Below are 26,165 nucleotides of genomic sequence, written 5' to 3'. Positions count from 1 at the left end.
GAGAGAAGAATTTATTAAAATAAATGTACTTAAATGTTGATCTGTTTCTCACCCACACCTATCATATCACTTCTGAAGATATGGATTAAAACACTGGAGTCATATGGATTACTTTTATGCTCCCTTTATGTGGGTTTTGGTGCTTCAAAAGTTTGGCACCCATTCACTTGCATTGTATGGACCAACAGAGCTGGGAACAGTTTCTAAAAATCTTCATTTGTGTTCTGCAGAAAAAGAAAGTCATACACATCTGAAATGGCATGAGGGTGAGTAAATGATGAGAGAATGTTTTGCATTTAACCTGGAATATTCCTAGTGTATCAATAAGTTATCAGGGGATAATTCTTTGTCAACAGAAGTGGAAGTTTGGTTTCTACGTGTCTTGGTCAGGTCATCCTCATTTTGAAGAGTAAGGTGAATACATTTAGATGTTTATTTAGTGTACGTGTGTCTATGTGTGTGGTTAGGGCTAATGGGATTCTTAGTTTAGGGAAAGGAGGAGCCAGAAAAGTTCAGGCAGTGTTGACTAAAATAGCAGATTGAAATTTTCTGGCACCTGTCACTGTCTGACTGAATGCCTCAATATATCAACAACCCTGATTGCTTACTGCACACACACAGATACACACACACACTCCTTCCACTCTCCCATGAACCAAACAGTTGTATGACAACCCCTCTAGTTTACTCAACCACACACACACACACACACACACACACACACCCACATATCCTCGTCACATTTCCCTCACTATCTTTCTTTGTCAGTCTCCAAACTAGACACTCATAAAAGTGATTATAACTCATAGTACACAAACCATCATAAAAGCAACAAACAATTTACTGCTGTCACCATAAACCCAGCATAAAGTCAGTATGTTGCCTTAGATACAAAACACAAACTGTTCTGAAACCAGGCCTGTAATGTTAAGACCAAAGCCTGTAATACTGTGGCTTCAAACAAGCAACTGGGAGAAGAACCAATGAGAAGTCCAGCCAGAGGTCACCCTAAGAATGTTCATATGTCTTTATCTTTAGAAGTATGTTGCTCTATTTGAGATTGACTGATTTCCCATAACAGCTTCACTTCAAAGGAGAAAAGAAATATGTTAATTTAGGATTATGGATTAAACTAAAACATACAGTAAAATTTTGGTATCAACGACATGCTGAATACTATCTAGTTCTTACACTTTATGTTTGTTGACTGAAATGAATGCTCATCACATTATCAAAAGCATACCATGATAATAACATGGTTGTTATTTATTTATTTTATATGCTCAATGCTAATATCATTGCCATTGTGTTTACATACTGTAGTACTTCAAAGTACTTCAATGGCAATTGTATATATATATATATATATATATATATATATATATATATATATATATATATATATAAATCATACAGTACCATGATATATATCAAAGAACCATCACTGTTCCATGAAGATATAGGTTATGAAGAAGTGGGATGTAACCTACCACAAATTACTGTGGTACACACAGTTCTCCTCTGGGCTGAAAATGTACTCTTCCTACATAACCTACATCTTCATTTTGCCTTGTCAACATTTAGAATATAATGACCTGAAAAAATTGTCAGACTAGAGTCAGGAATTTTCACCAGTTCTGTGCACATTATTACTGTAAATGTGCTTGGCACAGTCATGCAGTTAATATGTGTCAGCCATAAAATGGCTCATGGGAAATTAATCTCAGCACAGACAGCTCATATGTGTTTAAGAGTAATTTAAAAGTATGGCATATACTTGCAACATACCACCAGCATTCCACATAGATTCCATCATAAAGTAACACAGATGTAATGTTTATTAGTGAATTATGCACTTCTGATATGAAGACTCAGTAATCATTTTAATGATCTTGATGTTTTATTGTGCAGAATTGCTGGATGTTCATGCACCCTTAAACACAGGCACCATTCATGATGTGTCACTGTTAAAATCTGCTCACTCAGACAATGCAGACCATCACCCCTCATCTCCAATCAGAAGAGCTCAGCAATATAGAGCATCTGAGTTAATGTTGTCAATGTTTATGATCTCCACACAGCTGACTGGACTAGAGTTTGTTAACAAAAGTTGACCAAATAAAATTTACGCAGATATACACCTTTAATTTGGACAGTTTTACTTTTCTTGTGGCAAGTCAGCCACATAGGTGGCAGCAGAGAGTAAGTGGATTGAGTGTAAACAGTAGAACCAAGCCTTTAGCTCACACTGCCTCATTTTTTAGTCTCTTTACACTACGTTTTGCATTTAAATGCTTGGTCATGAAATGACTCTTCCTCACTGTTATGGATGTCTGTGTTCTTTTGTGAGTTTTGAGATTATTGTACTTGTATTTAAATTGTGTTTGAAGAAATACGGTTGTCTAGTAAAGTCATTTCACTTCTTTATGCCAGCCTTTTGCAATTGGTCTTTTTTCCCATTTGTCTTTTCCAAATTGTGTTAAAAAACAAAGAAAGTCATCCACATCTGGGATAGTATGAGGGCGAGTGAACGATAAGAGAATTTACATGTGTATGTGAACTATCCTTTTAACTTACGCCATTGGCTATTTTTAAAAGGATGAGGCCTTTGATATGACCTGCCCAAAAGGAAATAAGTCAACACAGTAAAGAACGCTGTGCTAGTCAAGCTATTTCATGAAGCGTAAACTCTTCTACAGACTCTTACCATCTCTAGTAATGAGGTTGGACAGGCCTGACCTACAGTATGGTAGTCTCCTTTGTCGTAACAATGTTTTGGGTAGATTCAAATGGATAATTAATGGTCACATGGTCAGTGTCAAGAGGCCCCTCAAGCCAGAACTTTTGTTTGGGAATCATTTTGTTTGCTCCATTGGCTGATCTCACAAAGTGTTTAGGTGCATAAAAATGAAGTACAAAAACTTTAGCACATAGAAGAGATGACAGTAGACTTCAAATAAGGTGTGGTGACTATGTTTGTTTACACATCCCACTGCTGTGATGTTTCATGGAGAAATGTTTTTTAAGCTTCATCCCAAGTGTATCGCACATGTACATATAGCTGCAGGAGAACTTAGCATCAGAGCAGAGAGGAAACCCATTCTGAAACCACACTATCCTTTTAAGTGCAGGGAGAATGCAGCATGCTGGGAAACTCATTAAATATTGATGAAGTCTGTGAAAGCTTGTTTAATGTCTGCACATACAGTACTGAATGGGAAATCCAGTACTGCACGCTGACAGATTGCAAAGTGTGGCTTTATAGCTGAGGCTCTTTGTATCATAGTATCTAAACTTGAACTCAGTCTGAACTGAACAAATTTGACGCAGAATTTGAACTGAACAAATATCCAAACACTGTGTTCAAACAAGTTTCCAGCGATCACAAGCAATCTGTCTTTCCACACGAAGTACATTTACAAACTTTGTAAATGCCTTTGTCATACTGAAATCATACCAGTCTCGTTATTGCGGAGTTGGACAACTATACGTGGATATACTGTAGCTTGGCTCTGTTCAGTATGCATACGCAACAATATATGACCACAATTGTGCTCGCGGTTGATATGTGCTCCTTCAACTATTCAAATACGCATTGTGTCATGTATTCTCAGACAGACAGATGAAGACTGCAGATTAACTTCGCAAAAACCTGCTGTAGCTCAGTTTATAAAAGCACTTATCACACACAGTACTGACTGAACATGAAACTGCTGCACAACATGACACAATCGCAGCCAGTGAGAACTATTAAACATATTTGATGTTTAAAATGCAGTTATGTGCAGTGGGATTTTGGACCAATGATAATTTACTGTGGGCAGCAGAAACAGAAACTAAGCAATCGACTAAATGTCCTGTCGCTCATCTCTTGTTGTGATTTCTGCGGCTTAAGACAAAAACTCACATTTTTTTAAAGATATTTTTAAAGTTTTTCGATTTGTCATGTCTCATCTGCATAGCCCCGTTCACACTGACAGCGTTTACATAGCTGAAGGTTCCAGAGTGCTGTTGCTTGTTAGTTGCCATTCATGCTTGACTGTTCCTGTGTCCAATTGTAGCAGGCGGTTTGTCACTGCAAATCGCTGTCGGTTTTCAATGCCACTTAAAGCCAAGATGACTGGGTGAGAGGACAGCACACAAGGCTGTGAATCTGAACTGAATCAAATCTACCTGCTCTTTTGAAATTCTTCCGTTTGTTTATATGAATATTTTATTATGTTTCCATTCAGGCTGAGGCAGATGGAAATAGTGTGTGGATGGAGGGGTTGGCTTAGTGCATGAGAGTTTGTGAAGGATGCATGATTTGTTCAGGGAGGAGGTTAACAGGCTGCTCTGTTGAGGAGGGACTTGATAGACAGTCGAGAGCGTCATAACATTGCGTCATTGCTCACAGAAGCACACACATACACACAGTGTTAAATTCCCAATGGCTATAAGCCCTGTAATTACTGCTTCTCTTCTGATGTTAAGTATGCAATATCATTGCATAGCTATCATTATGTGTTGAAGTATAAGCAAACTCAATTCCTGTGCTCTTAAAGCATCATCTATGCTTCTTTCCTTCAATTTATGTGGGAGGACATAATGCAGCAATTTCTAGGCCAAGCAAAACAGTTGCATATTCATTGCATTAAATTAAAAGGATCAAAGGACAATAGAACTATGCTTTTAGGCCAGTCAGTTCAAAGGTTATAAGCAGATTTAACCTTACTGTAGATCTTATAGATAGTGGGTGGCACAAACATCAGCTGCTTAGGTAGCCTGATGGCATGGTGGCAATGATAATTACATTAATTATTACCTATTTTAGAATGGCATGATTATCATTTTAGAATGATTGTAATTATAATGATAAATATGCCAGTGTTCCCAATTTATTTTCCTGTTTGGCATACTAGCATCAATTTAATTGACATGGTACACATGAACATATTTAATATTTTTTTATTGGCATGGGATTAAGATCCTCTGAGACCAAGCACGTATATAAAGACAAAGTACTGGAAATGCACGTCCTGCTTGGGAGGGCGTGAAAACCATAATGGGATTGCAGTCCAAAAAGCTTTCCATTACTCAGAATGGAAAAACCGATCTGGACTTTTCTAATGAACTGAATGTTTTTTATAATCGTTTTAATATCAATGATTTTAGTGAGGAGGTGGCTGTTTTTAAAAATGTTGATTTAAATCCTGTGAATAATATTGTTCCCATTGATAAATTCATGGTCTCGAAACTCTTTCGTGGTGTAAAAGAAAGGAAAAGTCCAGGTCCCGATGGGATCGGGGGTCGTGTTTTGAAGAACTGTGCTGTTCAGCTGGCAGACATCTCCTGCTTCATTTTCCAGTTGTCTCTACACCTGCATAGGGTCCCTTGTCTTTGGAAGGACTCAATAATTGTTCCTGTGCCTAAGATTCAAACTCCTAAGACCCTCAATGATTTCAGACCAGTGGCACTTACATCTCTTGTCATGAAAGCTTTTGAAAGGCTAGTGAAGGATGCACTTTTGGACAATGTACAGGATAAGTTAGACCCTTTCCAGTTCGCCTACAGGTCGGGCAGAGGTGTGGACGATGCAATAGGGACACTTTTAAACATGGTTTTTAAACATCTCGAGGGGGCCATGTCTCTTGTCCGTCTACTATTTATTGACTTTTCCTCCGCTTTTAACTGCATTCAGCCCCATGTTTTAGCAGACAGGTTGAAGAACACTTATAACATTGATACTGGACTGATCTGCTGGCTAATGGATTTTTTAACAGTGAGGTCACAAAGGGTGAGAGTGAACAGTGTTTTATCAGATGCACTTTTTTCTTCTACTGGGTCCCCCCAGGGCTGTGTCCTCTCCCCTCTTTTATTTGTTTTATATACAAATGAATGCCAAAGCCATCATGAACGGCGCCACATTATTAAATTTGCGGATGATTCTGTCATTGTGTCCCTTCTCAGTAGTGATGACCACGAACACGGTCCTGTAGTGGATGATTTTATTGATTGGTGCAAATCCTCCTTTTTAAATATTAATGTTGCAAAAACGTAAGATATGTGCATTGACTTTAGAAGAAATCCCACTGTCATTTCCCCTGTTGTGATGGACAATCAGCCAGTTGAACTAGTGCAGCAGTACAAATATCTTGGGACTGTAATCGACAGTAAACTGTGCTTTGAGTCCCAGGTTGATGCTGTGTGTAAAAAAGCACATCAGCGCATGCAATTTCTTCGTAAGCTTCGTAGTTTTAATGTCGATACTGTTTTTATGGAAATGGTTTATTCCTGTTTTATTGAATCAGTTCTTACTTTCTCTTTTATCTGTTGGCACGGGTCACATTCTATTAAACAGAAAAATCGCATGCAAGGTATCGTGAAGGTATGCAGCAAAATTGTTGGCACACCCTTAAATGACCTACATGACCTGTATAAGGTCAGATCCTTGAAGAAGGCGAGAGCCATCCTGGCTGACCTCAGTCATCCCTTGTGGGATGAATTTATGCTGCCTGCCATCCGGGCGCAGATATAGTCTGCCGCGATGCAGAACAAACAGATTAAAAAGGTCATTTATTCCGACTGTTATCACCATTGTTAACAATACCCGGTAAATTCAATATCAATTATGTTCTTCTGTGGTTGTGTTTATTGTTGTTGTTTGATTAATATATTTGTTACTGCTGGCTGTAATCTAAATTGCCCCTCGGGGATAAATAAAGTTACCTTGACCTTGACCTTGAGACAAATTTGGAGAATATTCCATGAAAGCTGTAGGACGCATTCAAAAAAGTATGTTATCAACTAAATTGGTAGCAATTGCAATTCCTGGTATCACTGAACTCTGATATCTGTTGGAAGAATAAACACCATACTACATCAATAAATGGTCATTTAGATGTGGTTTTTCACACATCACCCCTTTTGGGGTTTAAACCTGCAACATTTTGGTTACCAGCACAGTTCTTTCACTGCTAGGCTAAACCCTGGACAACACAACATGGTTAAGATTACAGGCGGCCTAGGATAGGAGTGGAAGAATTAGCACGCTGAACCCCCCTGCACCATGGTCTGTAGTTACGAGATCAACGTTAATGGGTATGACATTTTCAAAACTGGCACCCTGGCATTCTGCACCCTGTCAGTGAAGGTTACCCAAATGCCAGACACGGAGAGGGCGCAGGCCGTGAGGCTGACGCAACTGTCTATCTCTGCTAATGACGATTGTCGCCATGGCCACTTGCTTGTCACATTTGTCTGTTTGATTGTGGTAAAAAAGGCCTAATCTTAAAGACAATCACTGGAGCGCAAGATGTGAAGCAAAAATGCCAGTACTTAGACTACAAACAGTTGTGGAGATGAGAGAGTAAATTTAGGAATTTGGATTTGTGGTGAACACGTAATATGAAAAATATTTAGCCACAAAATAATAATTTTAAATGTTCTACTATTTTAGACTGGAGTGAAATTTCTGAGTTGTGTTATCAATCAATAATTCCCACACTTTCATATAACTATACATATTGTTTCTGATTCTTATAAGCAATGTATCTGGTTGACGTGGTCTTTCGTTTAAAGTATTTTATGCAAGATATTCTGCTCTCCATGTCTCTCCATGTCCTTCACTTTGATCACATGGCCACAAACACATTTTTCTTTAACATATTGTCTAAATCATGGCCTATGGGGTTACCGCATGCTTTAGACACATGAAGCCATGTTGCTGAAGTAGGAGTCTGAGGTTTAATTTTGGCCTGCATCACCCCTCTTCTCTTCATCATTTACCTGACAACCAAACTCCATAACACAACAGTGAAATCAAGTTCATTGCATTTAACTTTAAATGTGATTTAAAGTATAACAGGACAGCATAATTAGAGTATTCTTGTAAGCCAACCAGTTATAATGTTGCGCTTTAGTATAGAAGTTCTGAACTGATTTATCCCTACTTAACAACAACACATGAAGTTTAATGTAAGTTCACCAAAGCATTCCTTGGATACAGCCTTACTTTCAATTTGTTCTATACGTTCTTGCCATGGTTACCATGAGCTTTAGGCACATAGTGCTCATGTGGGAGATGAGATTTTGAATCTGGCCTGCTTCTCCCCATTATTTAACTGTCAATTATTCAGTAATATTGGTAAAAACAATTTTTTATATTTTTGCATAGTTTAAAACATTGACGAGATGCAGGGGGAAACAGAACAAGAGAAAAGGACAGGCAGGACGTGAGAGAAAAATCACTTGTTGAGAAGGGGATATCATATGACGCTAAACAAGCTGCGAAATATCAGTGGCAGACTGCCAAGGACCTTTCAGGCAGATCGGGCTTATGTGATGGCAGAATTAGAGACATCCACACTTGCCAACAGGACATACATCTAAAACCCCTATGCACACACATTTATAAAGTGTCAGAACTTTGTGCCAAACTCTTGAAAACATTCTCTAACTCAAGAATTGTTGAGTTAACCAAACTTTGTCTTTGTACGACTTTGTCCTGAAACACACTAGCCAAGATAAGCATCAAGGTTTTGTGTTTGCTGACATTCTAATTTTTTAAAACTTGAGTTGTGTCTGTTTGGCTGTTAATGGGCCTTGTTCATGAAACTATGTAAAATGTAAATGACATTTTCCAATTTACCTGAATGCAACAATTTACGTAAGATATTTGTATGTATGATTTTATAAAGGAAGATGTTATAGAGTGCAACAGTCGGTTTCTGGAAGTAAAAGTCAAATGTATTTTTTCCTTGGGTGAATTATTTTTTAACTATCGTGTTTAATAGTGTAATTCCTGGTAAACAACTTCACTACCCATGATCCTAAAGAAAAACGCTCAACCAATCAGAGATTTGCAGGCAACAAAGCGTGCCAAACAAGCACGACAGCATCCACCCACTTTCATGATGTACTGTGGATGACGCAATCAATTCGGTCTCCCTACAATTTCCAACTACTTGCCTCTACTAAAACATTTATGATTTTATTGAATGCCTATTGAAGAAATGAATGGGAAAAAATACTTCCTGGGACAGGTACTGTTGCACTGTTACTGAGAATATGGCTTCCCTCAAACCAGTGAAATATTATCATTCTTAAAAGGGGTCACACTTGCAAAACGTTTAAGAACCACTACTCTAGTGAGACATAGTGGAGCTCTCCTTTATGTTTCATTGAATTAACTTGGAAGTCGCCGATGTTTCTCCTAAAATTACATGTAGAAAGAAAAATGGACCCAAATGCGAACATTTCTCAGAAGAAGATTAGGAGACTTAAACAAAAACAAGTCTTCAAATAATATCCATTGTTCTTCATTTAACCTCATTGCTGTCAAGGTTAAACAACTGAGATATTTATTTATGAGAATTAGATATTTGAGATATTGTTGGTATTAGAAGCCTGCCTTGTGCTGTTAGATCTCATTAAAGACTAAATGCTCATTTCGGTTTTCTTTCTGTTTTTGTATGCATTCAGTATGCGGTTGTGACCTAGCCCAAGGTGGGTTCTTCATGAAGAACGGGGAGTACTTGTGCACACTGGACTACCAAAGGCTTCATGGCACTCGGTGTAATGGCTGTGGAAACTTTGTGGAGGGGGAGGTGGTCACTGCTCTAGGGAAGACCTACCACCCCTCATGCTTCGTTTGCACTGTCTGCAAGTAAGAGACAACACACATGTGTGTAAGGTCATGCTTGTGACCACACACACACAAAAAATTTAATGTTTTAAATACTGTACACATGAATGTGATCAAATGCAAGACAAGACATTCACGCACAGACCCACTGACTTGTTAGTGCTGTTTATTTGAATGAGATGGTGCAGTATCATATGAAGATGGATAGATACAATTATGCCTAAACACCAAAAGATGAAGATAATTAAATTACTGTTGATATATAGTAAACCATAAAGTCAGCCAAAATGTTGCACTGTTCCTGGCTGTGTGTAGCACCTGCAGCTCTGCATAGCTTAAAGTAAGTAAGCAAGAGTTGGTACTCAATAGGATTAGGGTTAGCTAACTCTACCCTCAACTCTTCAGATGCAAAGAAGTTTGCCAATCATAGCAGAGGTCAATGATACAGAGACCTTAAATGCACAGTAAATAAAACTGTTTAATTGTGATGGTAATAGAGAGGTGGAAAATGGTCATCAAATACTAAAATATGAGTTTGTTCATGCATGTGACTTGACATTAAACTTTGCTGACATCGGATTGGATAGTTAATGGCCCCCAAAACACACAAATAACCATAACAGTAGATACAGATCAATCTAAATTATTCACTTTTTTTCTTCTTCTTCTGTAATAACAGTAAAAATGTTTAGTAATAGAATGTAATGTATGGCAAAATTTTTGTGTTTAATCCTTGTCTTATTTCCAGACGGCCGTTTCCTGCTGGTGATCGAGTCACTTTTAATGGAAAAGACTGTCTCTGCCAACACTGCATTCAGCCAACTTCCCCAACACCTAAAGACATAAGCTCCTCTAGCAGTAAGTCTCACACGTGTATTTGTGTTGGTTGTTTCAGTGTCCTCCTCAGATTTCAGTTTGACAAAAACATCTGCTTTTTATAGATGTGTTAGTTTGTGTAGTGGTTGTGTGTGTTGACAGATCTTATGACACTCAGGACTGAAGGTCATTGCTAAGTGGAAGCTCATCTCAGTCCTATATAAATATCCACATGCTTTTTTTTTTTGTTTCATCTAAATGCTTTTTCTGTGGGATTTAGAGGTAAACTTTGGATGCAGACATTTAAGCTATCCGTATTCTCTACTCTTTTGCATCATAGCTTTTATGGCTTTCTTTTATTTTGTAGTTTTTATTGTGAAGTCGGATTGGCTTTTCTCAACCGTATGTGTTATATAAACTCAACAAAAAAGAAATGTCCTGTCACTTTCAACTGCTTTTATTTTCAGCAAACTTAACATGTGTAAATATTTGTTTGAACATAAAAAGATTCAACAACTAAGACATAAACGTATCAAAATCAAAAGTAACAGTCAGTATCTGGTTTGGCCACCAGCTGCATTAAATACTGCAGTGCACCTCCTCCTCATGGACTGCACCAGATTTGCCAAAGCACCAAGGCACTTGCAAGTTCCCGGACATTTCTGGGGGAAATGGCCCTAGCCCTCACCCTCCAATCCAGCAGGTCCCAGACATTCTCAATGGGATTAAATTCCAGGCTCTTTGCTGGCCATGGCAGAACACTGACATTCCTGTCTTGCAATAAATCTCTCACAGAACGAGCAGTATGGCTGGTGACATTGTCATGCTGGAGGGTCATATTAGGATGAGCCTGCAGGAAGGGTACCGCATGAGGGAGGAGGATGGCTTCCCTGTAATGCACAGTATTAAGATTGCCTGCAGTGACAAAAGGCTCAGTCCGATGATGCTGTGACACACCGCCCCAGACTATGACAGACCCTCCACCTCCAAATCGATCCCAACTATCATCCCTGGTGAGACAAAACATCACTCATCAGTGAAGAGCACTTTTTGCCAGTCCTTTCTAGTCCGGCGAAGATGGTTTTGTGCCCATAGGCGACATTGTTGCTGGTGATGTCTGGTAAGGACCTGCCTTACAACAGACCTACAAACCCTCAGTCCAGCCTCTCTCTATTGCCTCTCTCTATTGCGGACAGTCTGAGCACTGATGGAGGGATTGTGCATTCCTGGTGTAACTCGGGCTGGTGCCATCCTGTACCTGTGTGATATTCAGATGTACCGATCCTGTGCAGGTGTTGTTACACATGGTCTGCCACTGCGAGGGTAATCAGCTGTCCTCCCTGTCTCCCTGTAGCACTGTCTTAGGAGTCTCACAGTCCAGATATTGCAATTTATTGCCCTGGACACATCTGCAGTCCTCATGCAGCGTTCACGTTCACGCAAATGAGCAGGAACCCTGGGCATCTTTCTTTTGGTGTTTTTTAGTCAGTAGAAATGTCTTATAACTGCTTATATCTTAATTGCCTACCGTCTGTAGCTGTTAGTGTCTTAACGACCGTTCCACAGGTGCATGTTCATTAATTGTTTATGGTTCATTGAACAAGCATGGAAAACATTGTTTTAACCCTTTACAATAAAGATCTGTAAAGTTAGTTGGATTTTCACAAAATTATCTTTAAAATATAGTGTCCTGAAAATGGGAGTTTATATGAGTTTATACCAAGGAAATTGTTCCTAGTGCTTAAATGGTGCTTGTTTAGCTAAACCAGAGCATATCGTTTTTGCGGTTGTTGCTCTTACATCATATATTCGGGTTACGAGACAATGCCCACATCCCCGGATAGGTATGTCCGAACACGTTTCATACTACTGCATGCATACCTAAAAGAACTTACTGTTTTCCTTGCAGATAAGTGTTCCTTCATCAAATACAGTACATACTGTAATAGTATGCAGTTTCGGAAGCAGCGCATTTTCCAAGTACTTGGTTCTAAGGTTCTTGTTAGTGTTAAGTAATAGCTGCATTTCAACCTGCAACCTTTTGTGCTACGCTGAAACATCAAATCATGCAACCTTTTGAGGAAATGTGTTCTATCAGTTTATTAAAGAATTCTAAGTGATCGAGCGCCAGCCATATTCAGACTGATCACACATTTAATTTGGCAACAGTAGGCCGAAAGATTTGTTGCTGAAATCGGTCTGTGCATGCTGAGAATTTATTCACTGCTCACAGTGGCCAAAGCTGGAAGCATTGTTGAACTTATGGGCACATGTGAGCTCCAGTTTTAGGGTGAAATGTCCACAGAGCCAAAAACGCTAAGAATTTTTATGTAACACAGTCAACAGTAATACACATTTCATTAATGCTATATCCTAACTCTATCCCCAGCCCTAAACCATCAGTGGACTTAAAATGTAATTGTAATGTGAAACGCAACATCTGAATTGCACTAATTATTGTTTATGTGAGTGTGATTACTTCCTGGATTCCACAGGACCAGAACCCATGTGTCTATAGCTGCTAACGCAAAACACCATCAGTATTTATAGAGGGAAAGGTGAACATATTTGAACTGATGAAATAAGTCTGATTAGGCATCGGACTTTTCAATTATTCGGCTGAATGGGGTTGATTTCAGGAATGAACTTTCAGAAGCAACATGCCATTTTCCTGTGTTATCATGTTGCTACTAGGGCTGTCGATTTAACACATTAATTCAGTGCAATTAATTTGACTAAAAATTAACACTGTTAATAGCAATGTCCCCAGGCCATAATATGGAAGATTCCTGAGGAATGCAAGCTTGTAGTACTGTTATAACTGGTGTGGAAACAGGACAAGACAGACAAGAGGTGCGGATCCAAATGCGGTTTTATTAAGGTTGACACAGAAGAAACAAAATGTAAACACAAAGGAAAATCCACGATGGGAAAACGGGAAACTAAACAGCACGAAACAGATTAAACACGATGAAACAAAACTCAAACATAACTAAGAACTCGGGTAGGGAACACGGACCAGGCTGACAACATTAAAGAAATGAACATCCGCGAACAGCAGGGTAACCTCGGACGGTACCGACAGGGAACAGGGTAACCACGAGGGAACGCGAATAACACGAGTAGAAACAGGCAACCGACATGAAACGTCACAAACATACAAACAACGATCGACAGGGACTGAACAAAGAACTGGGGTTTAAATACACAGACAAAGTGGAGACTGAACAAGACACAGGTGAAAACACTGATGACTGTAGGCAGTGACGGAGGCCGGGAATTGTGGGAAATGTAGTTTGGACAAAGACAGTGAAACGCGGGGCGAACAACAAGGAAAACACGACATGGAGCGTGAATGGTGACGGGTGAAACGGAAAACACGGAACAGACAAGGAAACGTGACATAAACGTGATAGTGTGACAGAGAACACAGGGCAGACGAACAGGAACGTAACAAGTACCACCTGTTTACTCCAGAGGACAGTAAGTGAAACTTCATCTGCGTGGCAATGCACAGTTTATACAGTGAAGAAAAACACCCTTGAGCAGCAGAACAACACAAACATGCGTTACATTCTTGCGTTCAAAACACTTGATGGAGCGCAAATCCGAACTAAGGGATCTCAAGATTTGTTCTAAGTATTAAATTATATTTAACTTGACACAGTGACCTAAAAATTTATGTTTGTGATGTAACGCATCCAAGACACTACACAAGCATGTCTGACGCAGGTGTTCATTGACGGGTCCTTAAACAAGCCTTCATAATAAATCTCCAACTGATTGACAAATTCACTTGTGAAATGGATTGCTGTGAACTGTATGCCAATGATTGACTTATGTTCAATAATATGGTAGTAAACAATATATTGTATTCTAAAGCCGCTTTTTGTATTGTCTTATCAATGTTGAACTCTTCTGCCACAAGAATGTAATGCATTTTAATTATTTGAATATTGTTTTATTTTATATATATATATAATTTTAAATATTATTTTAAAGATAGCTATGTATAATTATTTAATCAATATATATTGAATTATTGTTATATGAGGGGCTTTCTCAGCAAATATTTGTATACGCATTTAAATGTGATTAATCACGATTAATTAATCGGGACACCATGTAATTAATTTGATTAAAAATTGTAATCGATTGACAGCCCTAGTTGCTACCTCTTGGGTCCTGAAATCTTGGGACCAAGACATTTAGGGATATGCTATTTTGACTTGGGCCAGTATGCATAAAGCAACCACCAAGAACACCCTAGAACCTTCAGAAAATAAAGATAGCTTGAAATACAGTTTTAATAAGGTTCCCTGCTTCTTATAAGACTCCTTTAGTGTTACATGAGCTGACAAGACCCTTACTATAACCCATTCCTGTGCTGCCAACCAGGGAAACGCTCATGATGTCTCTTTGTCTCTCTTTCTCTTTTTGATTTCTCTCACTCTCTCACTCTTTTATCTCACTTTAAGGAAGTTCTTCATCATCCTCCAGTAGATTAGGGGTCCTCTTGGTGTAATTTAAGATGCTGGGCCCCAGCAGTCAAGCAGGAGGCTCAGAGCCAATGAAAAGCTCCTTTTCCTTCAGAGCGCTGCTGTGCCTGCTACTTGCCCCATTCTATCTTACCCAAGTATTCTATGGCCTTCCTGTTTCTGATACGGTCTAGATTATTATATGCTGACAGGTCAAATCTCCATATGTGGAGAATGAGCATTGAGTGATTTCCTGAAGTGTCCTTAATGTCGATAATGGCTCTGGTGATTAGAAATAAATTGTCAAAATGATTTCATGGAATTGTTATTACACAACAACATCAAGTGATAAAGAATTAGAAGAGCCATTTAGAAACAAGCCACTGCTTGTTTCAGAGGAAATTATTAAGTAAATTCTAAAGGCTTGGCACCATTGTGTTGTTTCAGAAAACATTGGTTGCATCTGAAATATCTCACTTAATTTTTTTTTTATATAGTGGATGCCACATACTGTAGTTCAGGGAAGGAGTGAACAAAAATAAGTGAGCAAATTGGGTCGCTGGAGAGTTCGAGATCTCTATTTACAACTGTGTTTTTGTCATTTAAAATACATTTGTTCACAATAATTAGAAGTACCAATATAAAATATATATCTTTTTTTAGCCCTGCTAAATTATTTGTTGATGAGCAGCATCCCTGCTTTAAAAAAAAATGCTTAAACCAGCCTAAGGTGGTTTGCTGGTCTCCCATTCTGGCCAGGCTGATTATGCTGGTCTGTTTTTCTGGTTTTAGAGAGGTTTTAGACACGTATCAGCTGGTCAGTCTGGGAGGCCAGCTGGCTAACCAGATAGGCCAGCAAAAACAGTTAAACACCAGTTTAATAAGCCTGGGAAATTGACTACACCAACAGAAAACCTGCTTGGGAAGACCAGCAAACCAACATAGGTTGATTTAAGCTGGGGTTTGTTTTGTTTTGTTTTTTTGAGGGGGGTTGGGGGGGTTGGGGGTTGATGAAACATGCACTGAATAAACAGCTTCATCCAACTTAAGTTGGTTTGCTGGCCTTAAGGTAGTCTTTGTTGGTTAAAGCTGGTCTCCCAGCATGACTGGCTGAAAAGTGCCTAAAACCCTTCTAAAACCAGACCTGGCTGGAAGACCAAGACCATCTAAATATCTTAGGCTTGTTTTAGCTTTTCAGCCAGGTTTGAAGGTTCAGATAAACCTCATTACAGGTGGATAGAACACAGATCTCTTTAAAAGTTTTCTCTCTCCATTTTCTCATATTTCTCTCTCTACACATACACTCTTTTTCACCAGCTTATTCTTGTACACACAGTCACACTCTCTCTCTCTCTCTCTCTGCGGATCTCTCTTGCACACACACAGTGCACAGAGAGGTTGAGAATGCGTAAATGATGCATTAGAGTGCTAGATGCAATGCACAGCATCATATCCTCTCCTCACTGTCAGTGGTTGCCATTGTGCCCCAAGCAACATCAGCAGCATCTGGGACTTCCCTGCCCCTTTGCATCTATCCCTGCTTTTTAAAAAGATTTTTGGATCTCAGCCAAATTGAACATAAATAGTAGAAGCAGAGTTTTTTTGCTCTTAATATTTGCATGATACACATGTATAAAAGGGATAATTCACCCCCAAAAAAAGGACAATTCTGTTGTTCCAAATCTGTATGACATTTGTTCCATTCACTTTCATTTTATGGAAGAAAGATGCAATGAAACATTCTTCCAGGAGGAAGCTTTTTCTCATGCAGGGAGGATGCTTGCCTTTCGGAAACTGTTCTATAGTGGCATAATGGCCTTTAGTCAATGACAATGAGTCATGCAATTTAACAATGATTCACTATTGATTGTTCATTAAAGATGGATATTCAAGGGAACAATGTTTATGAATTAGATGGAGATGCTTTGTGTAAAAGTCACTTCTGGGAGCCTGTAGTTGAATCATCAGTGATTCTACATGGTGTAGCTCAAGAGGCCTCACTGACCTCTAAGGGAGGGTTTCTGTTGGATCATACTTCCATCTAGTGGAGAGAATTATTTGTGCACACCAGTGAGTGAGTGTGTAATGTGATGGAATTCTTTACATGTGTTAGTGATTTTGTATACAGTGGCCCTAAAAATAATTTTGGACAAGGAATATTCCTGGTTCAATACAAGTTAAGCTATTTAGACAGTGAGGCACTTACAATAGAAGTGAATGGGGCAAATCAGTAAACATTAAAATACTCACTGTTTCAAAAGTATAGCTGCAAGATGTAAACAATTTGAGTGTTTTAACATGATTTCAGTTTGATAAAATTGCTTACTAACATATTCTGTGTAAAGTTGTTTCTAAGTTTACTACTTCATTGCCATGACAACGTAATGCAATAAACCATAAAATTGACAACGTAAATAACTTTACAGCTCAAAAAATACTTATAAAAATAAATGTAAGTGCTTTTTTAAAATAAGATTTACATTTCTGCCATTAAATCCTGAAAAAAATGGTCCCCATTCACTTTCACTGTTACCTCGATTTTTGCTTTTTTTCAAGAAAAGGAGGGCTGAGTCTAAATATTTTTTTTTGTGGTAATCAATATTATGCCACACATGCTGCTGATTTGACTCGCTTTGAATCCAGAATATTCCTGTAAGTTAGACTTAAAAATCTATTTATGTCATTGAATTAGAGAACAATGTAATAAGGATTGCACAAGCACAATTTTCAAGCAAAACATTTGGCAAAAAGTTATATTTTAAATTATATAACAATAGATATATTGTTTAAAATGAAAACAAAATGTATTAGGACACTTTTTGAGTCAAACGTTAGTGGAGCATGTCCATAGTTAATCTAATGAATTACACCTGTGGTTACTCTTTTAGGGCATTTGTATGAACATGAGGGGAACTGACTTCATACATCCACTAAAATGACCTTGGGACCAGTTGGTTAATTGTAACAAAGTTAATTCTGAGAAAAGGTCTAATTTTTGTTTGCAGGTGCCAGTTGGTTTGATATTTTGCCATCTGATGCAATGGCTTTCATTCATTTTTAAGTGATTTTTCAGTGTCCAAATACTTTTTTTAGGCCAATGTATATGTGTGGATGTGTGTGTGTGTGATCAGGCTGATATGTATGTGTGTTCTCTTGCAGACTGTGCAGGTTGTGGCAGGGACATAAAGAACGGTCAGGCTCTTCTGGCCTTGGACAGTCAGTGGCATCTCGGCTGCTTCAAGTGTAAATCCTGTGGCAAAGTGCTGAGTGGGGAGTACATCAGCAAGTGAGCTATGCCTTAATTATTTTTTATCTTTTACCAACTCACGTCACTGCCTCCGTCTTTCTCTCTATAATTCTCCCTCTCTGTCCTTTTTTCTAAAAGCATAAATTGTTTCATTGAGGTGAAATACAATACAGTGACAACATAAAGCCCTCTTCCTCCTTTCCTTAGGGATGGTGCTCCTTACTGTGAGAAAGACTACCAGATCCATTTTGGTGTTCAGTGTGAGGCCTGCCATCAGTTTATCACAGGGAAAGTTTTGGAGGTGAGTAATGGATACTTACTGGCTCTGTTCCTATACCAAGTGAGTTGCCTACATAGGCAGCATTTTAAAGGAAGAGTTCACTCATAAATTAAATTTTCTTCATTTACTTGCCCTCATGCCATCCTAGTTGTGTATGATTTTCTTCTGCAGAATGCAATTTCTTTTATATATATCTCAGCTCTGTAGATCCATAGAATTAAAGTGAATGGTGACCAAAACTTCAAAGCTCCATAAAGCACATAAAGGCAGCATAAAAGTAACCAATAAGACTGCAGTGTAGTCATTTATGTCTTCTGAATTAAATAGATTGTTGGTGAAACCAGACCAAAATAAAGCTACTTTTTCACTGTGCATCTTGTTATATTTTGGTCTGTTCTCAACCAAAACCAATTGGATTGCTTCAGAAGACATGCATTAAACCCCTGCAGTTTAGTGGATTACCTTTAGGCTGCCTTTACGTGCTTTCAAAATGTTGTTCACTTGCACTGTGTGGGCCTGCAGAGCTGAGATATTCTTCTAAAAATCTTTGTTTGTGTTCTGCTGAATAAAGAAAGTCATACACATCTGAGATGGCATGAGGGTGAATAAATAATGAGATAATTGTAATTTTGGGGTGAACTATCCCTTTAAGATAGTAGCTTCCAGTATGAAAGCTTTTCAAAGATATGCAGGGTTAGATTGCACTTCTCTGGTAATGATTGCTCTTTCATTGCTCATGAACTTCATTTCAGATGTTTCTTTTAAAATCCCTTTAAGAAGAAAAAATTTGACAATTCTTCAAATTGAAATCTCAGTCTTTTGACTGCAGATTTGAGTATTTTTTTTAAATTCAAGCACAGTTTGAGACATTATTGATTAGTCTTCTGAAACACTGGAGAAGACACGTGTGAGATAACTTAAGACTTTTTCTCAGGAGAAAAATCTGAGAAGCAGGAGACTTCAGCAAAATTCTCCATTTGCTCTTCATTTTATCTCATTGCTGTCTAGGAGAAATAGAGATATTGCTGAGAATTATTTTGTGATTTTTATGATTTTATGCCTTACAGTCATATAAGTTGGTCTCTTAAGCATTTTTTCTGTTCAGTGTTTTGTAGTTATGTTAGTGTGTGTCAAAGTTCCAGATTTGTACACTTCCGCTCCCACTAAACATCTGTGACTGGATCCCCTAAGAGCAAAGTTTTTAGCCTGACCTGATGCATATGCACCATTCACACACATATACACTCAACATCCTGTGGCATGTCTGAACTTACATCTTTGAAGAGCTGCACATATGGCTCCATTTTTCAAATATTTGAGAACTGAAACTGGCCCACTGGGAACAGAACGGAGACCAAGAGACATCGCTGTTTGATTGATTCGAAGACCCCGCCCAGCTATTGTACATGGGACGGCCCCTTTGAGGCTGGGCCCCTCAGATAGGGCAAGAGAGCAGTGAGATATAGAGGGGTGGGTTGGGGGGAAATTTAGGAACATTCTCAAGAAAAGGCAGAGGGAAAAACTCAAGAACAGAGGGGAATACTGGAATACCCCCGTACAAGAACGAGAGTGTGAGTTAAAGTGATAAAGGATTTTAACAACCAGGTCGCAGGGCTGGGGTGCCACACGAGCATCCTGCCAAAGGTAAAGTTTAAATCTACCACCTGTATTTCACAAAATATGCAAATTCCGACTGCTTTTTACAGAAGGGGTCTGATACTTTAGCTATCTCACATTCTCATATGTTTGCAGTTATGTCATGGTGTTTGTTCTGGTTAGTCTTGTGGAATATGTTGCACTCAGCTGGGTGTGATTCTGCATAATATAATCATGTAGACGCCTGCATTTATCAACAAAGTATGAAAACTTTGAATTTCTGAGCCTTTTTCTTTGCTGTTTGGGTGATCACGGTCAAGCTTTGACATCAATGTACTGACCTGACAACAGTTTTTTAGTTAATGCAGATGACGGATCTTATGGTTCTCATCAATGCTTTCTCGCATTACTACACACACCATGTCTGTTTGTACTTAAACACTCAACTAGACTAGTTGTATTAATGGGGATCTGTGCAGCCACAGATGGTGAAAGGGAAGTGAACTGGAATTGTATGCGCTTGTGACTGCAGGAGATCAAAAACCAGTAAACTATCTATAAATCCCAGCAGATATCCCTCAAATTAAATCAGATATTGAGAGAAACACATGCCCCTGATCTGCAGATGGCATTGCACTCAAGCCAAAGAGGCCATGTAGATATGATGGAGAAGGAATAGTGCTTGTAAACGCTGCTGTGGAATGCTGTTGTTTGAATAAACTTCAGCTTTGGTTACTGTAGCAGTTAGAATTTCTGGGTACTATTAAGTGTTATTACGCTTTAAAATAGAAAACAGAGACTTGCACACTCGCACACCCAGTTGTGTCTGTGGAGGCATTTAGACACACAGACTAGATTGCTCTATGCTGTCAGCTTCTATATGTCAACTTTGGATAAGTTATTTAACTGCAATGAAGTTTCTCTCTCATTAAACCTCACCAATGAGTGCCTCTTGAGACTATCCAGAAAAGGCAAGTCTGTCACACCAGCTGGCCTTACATTATCTCACCAAACACACACACTGCTAGGAGAGATCCAGGGTGTACCAGACTCACAGAGGACCATTTCAATGCTCAGAGATGGCTCTTTAAAGCACAGAAGGTGCAATAAATATAAGAGTAAATAGAAAGTGTCTCTGATTTTCTGATCTGATTTTAGTTTTTGAGGGGTTTTGTGTTTTTTTTAGCTGGTCAGGTTAGGAGACCAGATGGCGAACTAGATAAACCATCTCAGACTAGCTTGGTCAGACTGGGAGAGCAGCTAAAACACCTTAAAAACAGGTCTCCATCATAACTGAAAAGGTTTTGTGGAAGCTTTGAGCTCCATCAACCAGCCCTCTTTAATGTATCTCTCTCACATTCTTTTTATTTCCCCTTTGCTTCCCTCAGTCGACGTTCCCACTCTATTTTCTCTTTATCCCCAACTCCCTCCCTCTCTCTGGCTCTGTCTTCTGTCCACACCCCACCATCTGGGCTGTAGCACAGGCGTGGACTGTTCTTGGCTCCTTTTCTCAGACTTAGCTGGTCGTTCTGTATTTTCTGTGTTGGCTGGCTGTGATGCAATAAGAAATGACTGATAGCCATCTCCCTCAGACAAGAGTGCTGTGTAGAGAACGAAGGAACATGCTGTCACTTGGGTTTGTTTACTGGAAAAATGTTACATGGGCTTGTTGCCATGGATAGGAGACCCCAGGAGCCAAGGGGGTCACATCTGTGTGAAATCATGCATTTCGGCAACATTGCCTCATAGCTCAAGACAGCAGAGCACCATGTGACATTTCCCCTATAGAGGAGCCAAATGGGCAACTCCCTCCTCAACACTCAGAGCTCCAGCTGATAGAGGAACAACAAAGCAATTAAATTGTGAGACCGTGTAAAAAGCTCCACCTAAGTTTGATAATCAAGCCTTCATACAAAGCTTTATGGTCTTCATGGTGCAGTGTAGCTGCAGAGAACTGCAAAGAGAAAATATTTTGGGTGGGAAGGTATCTTTAAAGGTGAAGTGTGTATCTTCTATGCCACCTAGTGTCAGAAAATGGAATTGCACAAAACAAAAAAGTTTCCCAAAATACTCCCCCTCACTTACCAATTGATCGATGAACAAATAGTTCTGCCCCAAACTCATGCATTGGTTGAACCAATGACTACATTTACATGCACTTCAGAAAACGGTTTATTTCAGGGTTTTTGCATAAAGTGGTGTTTTGAAATGTCATGTAAACGAGAACGCTGATTTCCTCAGTCCGCTTAAGTGTTGAAGATAAAGCATTTTAACACACCTGGGTTTCTCCCGGAGAATGTGGCTTATGTGGCCATGTAAATGCATAAGAAGCGTTCTTACAGTTTTTTGAGGAGTGCATATGTGCGGGTACATACCGGATAAAAAATGTCATAGGATGAAGCCCAACAACAAGTCAACACAGCGGAAATAATTCAACATTTCTGGGAGTAAAGTGGGAAAAGCACATAGACTATCACCTATAACAATGTAAAATATCAACAGTAACTCATGTTCACATATGCACTCGTACATTGAGGGAATCCCTGAGTTTTATGTTAGAAGGTACCCCCACTATTGTAGCGCAATTCCACTGCAAAGCACGATAGAAAGTTAAGGAAACAACTGTGGAATATCTGGAAATAAATTTAAACTGCACAGAATAAAATAGTGAAGTCTTCCTTGGATGCCAAGTTTGTAATTTTCACAAGCGTTGTGTGGAAATTGCGTTGCTGTGGAGAAAGCTGCTTACTAAATCAGGCTGGTCCAACAAAAAGAGCAATGTTTTTTAAACTCCACATCTTTCATGTGATGACAGATGATGGCAGAATTTTGTAAATTTTTTAACATCGAAAAAATTACACTTCACCTTTAACCTTTGTGCATCAATTAAAAAAAGTTACACATAGGTTCATTATGGACAAAAATGGCCATGTCCAAAAACTGTCATAAAAATATTATAGATTTATATTTTTTTCCACTTTCACTGACATAATTTTTTTAACCAGCATCAGCTCTAATCATAATGACCAAACATTCATTCATTTTTAGAATTTTAACCCTTTAAACGCTGGTTTGTTTACATAATGCCACTGTTGTTTTTTTTTAGGAAAAAATGAAAAATAGTAATTATTTTCAATTTAATAGATGCTAAGCAGATTTATTTTTCTTTGATTATTAGAGTCTCGGATATGTCAATGATTAACAACAACATTCATTTTGATGCTTTCATATTTTTTATGCAGTATCAGATTTAAAAAAAGCTACCACTTAGGTCCATAATGGACATAAATGGCCATGTAAAAAAGTGTCATAAAAATATTATAGAATAATATTTTTTTCTACTTTCACTGACTTATATTTTAACCAGAATCAGTTCTAATCATAGTTACCAAACATTCATTTATTTTCAGAATTTTAACACTTTAACAACAACATTCATTTTGATGCTTATACAGTATCAGATTTAAAAAAAAAAGCTACCACTTAGGTCCATAATGGACAAAAATGGCCATGTCAAAAAAGTGTCATAAAAATATTATAGAATAATATTTTTTTCTACTTTCACTGACTTATATTTTAACCAGCATCAGTTCTAATCATAATTACCAAACATTCATTTATTTTCAGAATTTTAACACTTTAAACGCCGGTTTGTTTACATAATGCCACTGTTGTTTTTTATAAAGAAATATAATAATTATAATTATTTTCAATTTAATAAATGCTAAACAGAATTTTTTTTATTTTTATTATTAGAGCCTCAGACACATACAAACCACACTCTGAAATCCATACCAACACACTCACACAATTATATATTCATAATGTATCTAATTGGCTCTATAATATGCATAAGCCAAAAACAGCAGAAAACAACAACAAAAGCGATGATATGCCAAACCTGAAAAAATGGCACGATCTGGTAAAAAATATTTAAAATGTAAATTTTGAAGCCTTGCCAACATAATGAAAGCATGTTAAACAAGATTGCATAATTTTATAGTTAAATGGCACTGGGATTAAAAATCGCAGTTTTAATGGGTTTCAATGTGCCATTTTTGTCCAAAACGACGCTAAGAGGGAGTATTTTGTGTAACTAGTGCAAAAAATATTTTTTTAAAGAAAATAGGGTGAAATATTAAAATTCCAATAAAAATTCACACCTGTGGAAAATGTTATGCAGTTAGCATTAACACAGACAAAGTTATCAAAAAAACAAAACTGAAAAAGCCAAAAATGTCCACAAGGATGCACAAGGGTTAAGAAGGAAGAAAGACAGTACAGCAGGAGAAAAGGGTACAACTAAAAAATATTTTTGGAAAGAAGATAACAGGCTAAACATATTGCTTCAAGAGAACGAGTGAAAGTTTTAAAGGGGTTTTGCTGAAGTAGACTAAGATAAGAGAGAAAGAGAGAATTGCAGGGCTCATCAGCATTCCCAGAGCTTAAGTTACTGAAAGCAATAGAATGACAGAATGGTACTGCTGATGACTTACAGCTCCTGAAGTGTTGATCTCACTCACACATACACAGTCATATGCCTAAATATGTGGAAAAGCCCCTAAATCTTTGCCGGTCAGAATGGCTCTGTGTGACATTTTTATTATAATTTATTTTATTTTTTTGTCTCATGCATATCTGTGGTGACCCAAACAAATCTGTGGAAACTTGTATGAATGTCCATGCATTTTATAACAAAATATCAAACCATTATATGTTTGCATAAGTGTGTATGTTTGTGTGTGTGCATATATTATGGTGTTGTTCTCTTTACCTGGAAACCTCTGGGAGTCAGAAAGGAATTTTTCTGTGGCGGAGTAAGATGATCTGGCATAGTGTGCTGTGCAAAAAGTGACTCTGCAGAGTTTATCATTGGTTCATTCATTAAGAACACACAAGATACAGAGTAAAAAGAATGAAGGAGGCAAAGGAGGATAAAATGAAGCCTATGAATGTGAAGTGAAGTGAAGTGAAGTGAAGTGATGGACACCTGTTCCACCCACCACAGGCCGGTTACATTCTGTCCCAGATGCTAAGGCATTTGTAGTTCAGTCTGTTCCAAACAGTATCATGTTCTGGTCTCTCTGAAAAGTATTCTTCTTTTCCTATAGAGTTCTGTTGACCTCTGAATGTTGACTTTTTTTTCACAGGCAGGAGATAAGCACTACCATCCCAGCTGTGCAAGATGCAGCAGGTGCAATCAAATGTTCACAGAGGGAGAAGAAATGTATTTGCAGGGTGAGTGTAACAATTTAACAGTGCATTTATTAGCACTTTCTACAAAAAGAACACAAAATAGGGCTTGAAACTCTTCAAATATCAAGTCACATTTCTTTTTCAACAAAGGTTCAGTGAAAGGTGGTGCATACATTTTTATGAAGAACAAAAATTCTCCACCTTAGGAGGTCAAACTAAATATTACAAAAGCTGTTTTATTTTCTGTTCAATTCATTTGAGGTTGCAACCATGTTACCAAATTTTGAGACATATCTGATTACAGTTTAAAACCCTGGTTTGTGTGATAAGTTTTTATAAATACACATTAAATAAACATAAATAGAATTAAAGGAATAAAATATGTCAAATGCATTCATCATTTAAACTAAGCTGGAATGGGTAACCGTGTTGCAAGTGTCAGAATGGTAGATTAGGCCTAAATTAAAGGAATGTTCTGGTTTCAATACAAGTTAAGATAATTCAATACCATATGTGACAACACCACAAGAAATTATTTAGCCTTGTCCCTCGTTTTATTTGAAAAAAAAAAAACAATAAATAAATTGGGTTACAGTAAGACACTTTAATTCAATGGAAGTGAATGGGGCCAGTCCCTGAAGATTACTATACATACTGTTTCATAAGTATAGCCACAAGATGTAAACATAATAATTTTTCACATGATTTTAGTGTGATAAAATCTGGGATTTACAGATGTAACAGTGTTAACCAGATTACAGGGTTTGCTGGTGGTACATCATCATGACAGCGAAGTTGCAATATTAGATATAACTTTACACAGTTTTACACAGAGAAGGTTAAGACACGATAAATTCACACTAAAATCATGTAAAATGTCTTGTGTAGTTTAACCTTTATGGACTAAACATTTACGTCCATTGTCAG

At 38.0% G+C, this 26,165-nt stretch overlaps 1 protein-coding gene across 2 annotated transcripts in view; it reads left to right on the top strand.

The window, feature by feature from the left end:
- LOC127633212 (actin-binding LIM protein 1-like) overlaps positions 1 to 26,165 on the top strand; it is an 87,492-nt gene that overhangs the window by 30,436 nt on the left and 30,891 nt on the right. For both annotated transcript variants that reach the window (XM_052112139.1, XM_052112138.1), the window contains exons 3-7: positions 9,463 to 9,646; positions 10,374 to 10,483; positions 18,079 to 18,205; positions 18,374 to 18,467; positions 25,193 to 25,280. In XM_052112139.1, the coding sequence (XP_051968099.1) occupies positions 9,463 to 9,646; positions 10,374 to 10,483; positions 18,079 to 18,205; positions 18,374 to 18,467; positions 25,193 to 25,280 (603 nt within the window). The remainder of the gene's footprint in view (positions 1 to 9,462; positions 9,647 to 10,373; positions 10,484 to 18,078; positions 18,206 to 18,373; positions 18,468 to 25,192; positions 25,281 to 26,165) is intronic.

The sequence above is a fragment of the Xyrauchen texanus genome, chromosome 40, assembly GCF_025860055.1.
Source record: "Xyrauchen texanus isolate HMW12.3.18 chromosome 40, RBS_HiC_50CHRs, whole genome shotgun sequence".
Lineage (NCBI taxonomy): Eukaryota > Metazoa > Chordata > Actinopteri > Cypriniformes > Catostomidae > Xyrauchen > Xyrauchen texanus.
This window is presented reverse-complemented; position numbering and strand designations above follow the sequence as displayed.